The sequence below is a fragment of the Oncorhynchus clarkii genome, chromosome 18 (assembly GCF_045791955.1).
Source record: "Oncorhynchus clarkii lewisi isolate Uvic-CL-2024 chromosome 18, UVic_Ocla_1.0, whole genome shotgun sequence".
In the NCBI taxonomy this organism is placed as follows: domain Eukaryota; kingdom Metazoa; phylum Chordata; class Actinopteri; order Salmoniformes; family Salmonidae; genus Oncorhynchus; species Oncorhynchus clarkii.
In genome coordinates, this window is record NC_092164.1 from 11,813,486 (window position 1) to 11,821,656 (window position 8,171).

An 8,171-nucleotide genomic window follows, 5' to 3' on the forward strand; every position below is an offset into this window, starting at 1 on the left:
CTGAAGCATAGGGTTGATAAAGAAATAGGCTGAAGCATAGGGTTGATAAAGAAATAGACTGAAGCATAGGGTTGATAAAGAAATAGGCTGAAGCATTGTGCAAATAAAGGAATAGACTGAACCATACTGTCAATAAAGAAATAGACTGAAGCATAGGGTTGATAAAGAAATAGACTGAAGCATAGGGTTGATAAAGAAATCGACTGAAGCATAGGGTTGATAGAGAAATAGACTGAAGCATAGGGTTGATAAAGGAATAGGCTGAACCATACCGTCAATAAAGAAAAAGACTGAAGCATAGGGTTGATAAAGGAATAAGCTGAAGCATGGGGTTGATAAAGAAATAGACTGAACCATACCGTCAATAAAGAAATAGACTGAAGGATAGGGTTGATAAAGAAATAGGCTGAAGCATAAGGTTGATACAGAAATAGACTGAAGCATAGGGTTGATAAAGAAATAGGCTGAAGCATAGGGTTGATAAAGAAATAGACTGAAGCATAGGGTTGATAAAGAAATAGGCTGAAGCATAGGGTTGATAAAGAAATAGGCTGAAGCATAGGGTTGATAGAGAAATAGACTGAAGCATAGGGTTGATAAAGAAATAGGCTGAAGCATAGTGTCAATAAAGAAATAGGCTGAAGCATAGGGTTGATAAAGAAACAGACTGAAGCATAGGGTTGATAAAGAAATAGGCTGAAGCATAGGGTTGATAAAGAAATAGACTGAATCATAGGGTTGACAGAGAAATAGGCTGAAGCATAGGGTTTATAACGAAATAGACTGAATCATAGGGTTGATAGAGAAATAGACTGAAGCATAGGGTTGATAAAGAAATAGGCTGAAGCATAGTGTCAATAAAGAAATAGGCTGAAGCATAGGGTTGATAAAGAAACAGACTGAAGCATAGGGTTGATAAAGAAATAGGCTGAAGCATAGGGTTGATAAAGAAATAGACTGAATCATAGGGTTGACAGAGAAATAGGCTGAAGCATAGGGTTTATAACGAAATAGACTGAATCATAGGGTTGATAGAGAAATAGGCTGAAGCAAAGGGTTGATAAAGAAATAGACTGAAGCATAGGGTTGATAAAGAAATAGACTGAAGCATAGGGTTGATAAAGAAATAGACTGAAGCATAGGGTTGATAAAGAAATAGGCTGAAGCATAGTGTCAATAAAGAAATAGACTGAACCATACTGCCAATAAAGAAATAGACTGAAGCATAGGGTTGATAGAGAAATAGGCTGAAGCATAGGGTTGATAAAGAAATAGACTGAAGCATAGGATTGATAAAGAAATAGGCTGAAGCATAGGGTTTATAAAGAAATAGACTGAATCATAGGGTTGATAGAGAAATAGGCTGAAGCATAGGGTTGATAAAGAAATAGACTGAAGCATAGGGTTGATAAAGAAATAGACTGAAGCATAGGGTTGATAAAGAAATAGGCTGAAGCATAGTGTCAATAAAGAAATAGACTGAACCATACTGCCAATAAAGAAATAGACTGAAGCATAGGGTTGATAGAGAAATAGGCTGAAGCATAGGGTTGATAAAGAAATAGACTGAAGCATAGGGTTGATAAAGAAATAGGCTGAAGCATAGGGTTTATAAAGAAATAGACTGAATCATAGGGTTGATAGAGAAATAGGCTGAAGCATAGGGTTGATAAAGAAATAGACTGAAGCATAGGGTTGATAAAGAAATAGACTGAAGCATAGGGTTGAAAAATAAATAGGCTGAAGCATAGTGTCAATAAAGAAATAGACTGAACCATACTGCCAATAAAGAAATAGACTGAAGCATAGGGTTGATAGAGAAATAGGCTGAAGCATAGGGTTGATAAAGAAATAGACTGAAGCATAGGGTTAATAAAGAAATAGGCTGAAGCATAGGGTTGATAAAGAAATAGACTGAATCATAGGGTTGATAAAGAAATAGGCTGAAGCATAGGGTTGATAAAGAAATAGACTGAACCATACCGTCAATAAAGAAATAGACTGAAGGATAGGGTTGATAAAGAAATAGGCTGAAGCATAGGGTTGATAGAGAAATAGACTGAAGCATAGGGTTGATAAAGAAATAGGCTGAAGCATAGGGTTGATAAAGAAATAGACTGAACCATAGGGTTGATAAAGAAATAGACTGAACCATAGGGTTGATAAAGAAATAGACTGAAGCATAGGGTTGCCTATCTGCATTTACACTATTAGGCTAATCATGACCTAGATCACAAACTCTAAACAATATCTTGCTAAAAGTTTGCAATATATTGATGACTTCAATGTCACAAATAAACTCTGGTTTAAACACTATAATGTAGTGTTACACTTAACCCCAGTCTTCCCTACAGTATGTGTCCATGGTGAATCGTGGAGCCTAAATCATGTTGCCTCTAAAAGCTCTGGTGCAGCTTGCTCAGTTCCCTCATAGATGTAGGTGTGATACTCCACTTTTAACAATGGCCATTAAAACTGCTTTCAAATGTGTTTTTTCTCAGCGGGCCCCGGCCCAATTTAACCCTTGACCTTAAATCCCCTGGTACCCAACTGATATCAGGGCTGACCAATCAGAGATCTGGGTGCCTTGCGTTCTGCCGTTGCCATAGCAACACCCTCCATAGCTGGGTTCAAGGGGGGGGGGGGGGGGGGGGGGCGGCTCTGTTGAGCTCTGTCAATATAGGTGGAAGCCAAATCGATATGGTACGAAGGGATTTCACAGCTCACTGAGGCATGTGGATCAGCCAGCAAGCAGTCAGTACCCAGTACACATACCGGTCTGGGTCAGAGAGCTGCACTGAACCATTAAACACACACGCACACACGCACGCACGCACCACAGGTTGCATATACACACTGATAGCTAGGCACACACTCAAACTAATGCTAAAGCCCAACAAAAAAAAGCATATGGGCACACACACACCAAAGCACACACTCCCTGCAGAGGAGATAAAGACTAACACAGTGCGCTGTGATTAACCAGAGAAGCACTGCAGTCTTCTGCCATTAATTAGACACCTACTAATTCATTCAGAGCCACACACTGCTTCACAAAGAAACTACTGAGATAAACACACCTCCATGGCCACCCAGCAGCCTGGCATAAAATATGTAAACAACAACAATAAAGAAATACAAGATTGTTATCCCTCCTCTGGTTATTGACATTTTATTTTTAAATGTCAGAAATTCGGGAAGCAACAACCATTCTTCCACAAGACCAAGGAGAGGAATCAGCTCAGCTGTCAGTCTTGATCAAATCCCCAAAATGCCCATGTTTAGTTCCTTGTTAAATCTTATTCCTGAAATTCATACTGAAAAACACAAGGCTAAAAGAGTAAAAGGCTTGACTCCATTACCATGTAAATACTAAGCAGAATAATTACAAATACAAATGGCATTACAATGTTTGTTACTATACTGCAGGGTTCCCCAACTAGCACGGTTTTATTTGGCCCCCCCTAGTTTTCTGAGCAAAAATAAAATTATTATTATTATTTTTAAAAATGTACATTGTCATTGTTGGACATAAAAGACTTCAAAAACACCAGGAAATCAGCTTCAATTGATTTTAATTTTGGAAATCTGTTCCCAAGTATTCCCACGCATAATAAAGAGGCATGATTGTATAGAAATGTAAGCAAGGTTTGAAATGATTGTGTTTCAGTCAAATATTATATTTGTTTGGGATTCTTGCAGTCAATTTCCAGTCTACAATTGATCTATAATTATGTTCTGGCTCTCCGACCATCCGCTCAAGAAAGAAATCGTCCCGCGGCTCAATCTAGTTGATGATCCCTGCTATACTGCTATAAACGCTTGACTCCATTACCATGTAACTACTAAGCAGAATAAATACAAATACAAATGTCATTATAATGTTGATACTATAGTATACTGTGTACACAGGTACCATATTTATAAGATCAGTTATCCTTGTTTCCTCCTTGGCACTTAATTGACCAATCAATGTCACAGGTTGGCTGGAGAATGCACATACATCCAATCAATCAGCACCCAATCAATCCAATCAAATAAGCTCCTATCTGGACAGCAATTGGCTATTTCAATGCTTCAGATGGTACAGAACGGAGTAGGCCGACCACATACAGACCTGATGCCTGTTATCACTCCTGCATTACACCTGATAAGTCCAGCCAATGCATTAGTTAAATTAAGAACCAATGCTATCAGGCATTCACTTTCATGTCAGCCACACAGATTTTCTTTCAGCCATCAAACCTATGAGGTGTTGTACTGACTCAAACAATGTTTGAAGGGAAAATGGCAAGTTCAATTTACAGTGGCTCTGAAGAGATTTGTCAATAGAATTTCAATCAATCAAACTATTGATTGATTGATTGATCAATTGATTGATACAGAAAGTTGCTCCTTTGGAAGGTCAACAAGTGTTTTACAGTCCAGATAAGTCTGTGACCTAAACATATGGTCCAACGGTAATCCCAAGACACCCTCAAAGCCTTTACACGCTCACACACATGCAGGAGAAGGAGTATGTTAGTGGCCTTGTAACTACAATGTAATGTTAGTGTCTGTGCATTAGTTTTAGTATTCATATGTAGACTCCTTTTTTGACCATGTGACCTGACTAGAAAAAGTGTGTGTGTGTGTGTGTACGAGTATAATGTGTATCCTCTGTATATATATGTGTACGTGTATACTGTGTATCCTCTGTATATATATGTGTATGTGTGTACTGTGTATCCTCTGTATATATATGTGTATGTGTGTACTGTGTATCCTCTGTATATATATGTGTATGTGTGTACTGTGTATCCTCTGTATATATATGTGTATGTGTATACTGTGTATCCTCTGTATATATATGTGTATGTGTATACTGTGTATCCTCTGTATATATATGTGTATGTGTATATTGTGTACGTGTATATATGTACAGTATGTTTAAACATGCATATTCACACTTTTACTTTCCCATTTTGCTCATAAAAAAACAATCAGTGATCAAAACCCCCACATCATTGTAACTAGAGGAGACAGCAGCACATCATCAGAAGCCAGTTCCAAATATTACAATTGACGATTGCGTGATGTGCAACACATTTTCCCACTGTTTACTTACACACATTGGTTGAATGATCATTTCCTCCTCGGTCCTCACTGACAGAGAAAGAGTCAGGACATCAGCCTCATCAGTCCTACAGTAGACCAGTAGCTATTCTTCACACACTTCAGGTCTGTTTGGATCCGGCAAAAGGACTCTGTCATGGCCGACTCTTTCGCTTGAGATGTGTTTTCTCAGACCAGAAGGTCTGGAGAGGTACATTACACGCAGCTATCTTTGGCCTTCTCCTGACTGCCGTTGCTGATCCACAGCTGGTGAGGTTTAGCACACAAGTGTGTGTGTCTACGTACTAGCACAGAGCTCTGGATTGACCCATTCTCTGTCCGCCTGGTTCCTGAGAAACCACAGCCCATAGCACGGTGACAGCCCCCCCGGGCAGTGTACTAACACAGGCAGGCAGACAGAGGCACGGAGGCATTCGATCGGCATAACAGAGGCACTTGGGGTCACTGATGCTGACAGAGTAGGCCTCCTTATCAAGTAGGTAGATAGATCGACACACATACACTAGCATTCCGATGCACATATTTTTTGTCCAATTAAATATGTATATTCACACACACGGACGGACGGATGGACAAACGCATACACACACACACACACACACATGCATACACGCACACACAAACATGATCTCTACTCACTCAATACATAAACCTATTTAATTTTTCTCATTATGTTACTGAATCAGTTATGTATTAACAGCTGTAAGGCTTCTTCATCACAATCACCCTTTGTGATTAGACAGACACCCTTATCATATGCTACATGTTTTATTAACAGAATAGGATACGGAGATAAGTATTCATATAACGTTGAGGGTGTAGTGTGATTCAATAGTCAATGTGTCAACAAGATGAATGTTTGACCCAGAGTTCCATAGTTCCAGCTTGTATAGGACATATGCTGATGATCGTACACATGATCACTCCAGTCAACCTGGCCCATTGTGAACTGGTTACTGATACGCTTCATGGGACTGTGAATACATGCTTGACAAAGAGATGGAAGTCATCCCTGAAAATAATTACAAATAAGAAGCAAGCACATTTATTTCCCTCCTAATTATTGAGAAATTGTACATTTTTGTTGTAACCTTCTTTCATATCAAGTTGCTGCAATAGGTATGTTTTAAAGGTGATTTGAAAAGTGGTTCTCTGGCAAAGACGCTCTCTGTCCTCCAAAATGGGAGAAGAGGTATATTGAGAGGTATACTGCATATTGTGAATTTTTGCTTGTTTGTTTGTTATTTTATGTTGTTTATTTCAGGCTGTGTTTTTTATTCATGTTATTGCCAATTGAGACAGAAAAGTTGCAGATTGCAACTTGTGTTCAGGTGATTCCTTTCTTTATGAAATGCTATTTAAGTATTAGAAAAAGCAACTTTTTTGCCATGTTAAGGAAGTGTTGTTGCATTTTAGCATGACCCAACTACAACTCCTTGACATAATGGTGTGGTGCTGAAGTCTGGCTGAGCTGAGGAGCTGGTATATACAGCTGGATAGGCTGTAGTTTGAGTTTATTATGTTTTTATTGTCGCATACTGGCGCCAGGAAGGCAATTTAAGGATTTTGGGCACTGGCCAACCAGGTTAGTAAAATTACATTTCTACTAGCCCATGTGACATTCTCTGTAGCCAAGGGTCCAAAAGCCCAGTCTGAAAAGCACTGGCTATGGACTAGCTTCATTTCCATCCCTGGTCGGCGGTGTTGCTGCTTATCAATTTGGATGGACCCAAATGTTGTTTCTTGAAGAGAAGAGACCTTTAGATTTCCACACAAAATCTATTACAAATTAATTTACATTAACTCTGCCTTATTAAATCACATATTGTAGCCTACCAATAAACATTCAATTAACATCAGTGCTTCATACCAGAGCATTGCATCTCATAATGAATATTGATGGAATTTGGTTTGGCATCTTTCAGATTGGATACTAATTTAATTTAAATAGCTATGCTCCAGCTCGTGATGCCTTTCCAAATGTTTTCACATGCAAATTCACATTTTCACATTTTTAAACCGCATTCTGCATCAAATATAGGCTAGCCTACCATACAACTTTGTTAATTTATAAGCTGCCTGCAATGGAATGTAGTAGGCTAGGCTACTATTGGTGTTAGGCTATTGCATGTAGTAGCCTGCTTTTAGTGTTAGGCTATTGCATGCGTTAGACAAATGCAGAGAACTAATCAATCCATTGCAACAATGTAGCCAATACAATGCACAGTCAGTAATAGTAACTCCACACAGATAAAACAAAACAGAAAATAAGAATAGGCAATGAAAACAAAAACAATGGATTTAAAAGTGACACCCGGATGTGGGAATTTACCTGAGAAATAACATGAATGTTCCCTCTCTCCTTCGGAATCTCCCTGGTCCCAAACTCTGAGCGACTGTCTGCTTCTCACGCGGATTTTGCTCAGTGATTATTATCAAAGAGACCTTCGAGGAAATCTTCGGGTAGTTAGACAGAAGACCATGTGTAGTCACCCGCTTCACACGCTCATGTAATTGTGCCTTGAATGTGAAGTCCTAAAGATATGTATTCTTCAAATAGTAACGAGTCACAGTGACATGCCAAAATATGTAACGCATACGCCAAACTCCTCAAACCATCGGTGTCTGTACGCGGTCAACCGTTGTTCGCTATGTTCGTGTCTTGCCTTGCTTCATTTGCACGTTATCCCTCTGCAGCCAGCGCACGGGTTGGCGGTTGGTTGGCGCGCGCCTCACGGATTATTGCCCGGCCCACTCGTGTTTTCCAATACCTTGACACATTGTTATGGCTTTCTCCCTTTACATTTACGAGTGACCTGCGGCCAAATTATTAGTCTGCACATAATTACAAATCTGTGCAATTGGAGTCAAGTAAACGTGTCTGCTGCTGATTGCAAATTGACACACTTGGTCTTGGCAATATGACAGCTCCCCACACACTCACTCAGTAAAATATGACTGAAGGCAGTTCACTTACTGTAGCCTAATAATAATTTTACATGGATTGAAATTTTTGTTAGCATACTTTATGGCTCGCAAGCATGACAGGTCAACGT

The 8,171-nt window shown here is 39.2% G+C and overlaps 1 protein-coding gene across 1 annotated transcript in view; it reads right to left on the reverse strand.

Moving 5' to 3' along the window:
• Positions 1-7,785, reverse strand: part of LOC139373954 (prolactin receptor-like) — an 87,626-nt gene extending 79,841 nt beyond the window's left edge. Inside the window, exon 1 of the mRNA XM_071115037.1 lies at positions 7,448-7,785. Coding sequence (XP_070971138.1) covers positions 7,448-7,461 — 14 coding nt within the window. The 5' untranslated portion in view covers positions 7,462-7,785. The remainder of the gene's footprint in view (positions 1-7,447) is intronic.
• Between the last annotated feature and the right edge of the window lie 386 nt (positions 7,786-8,171).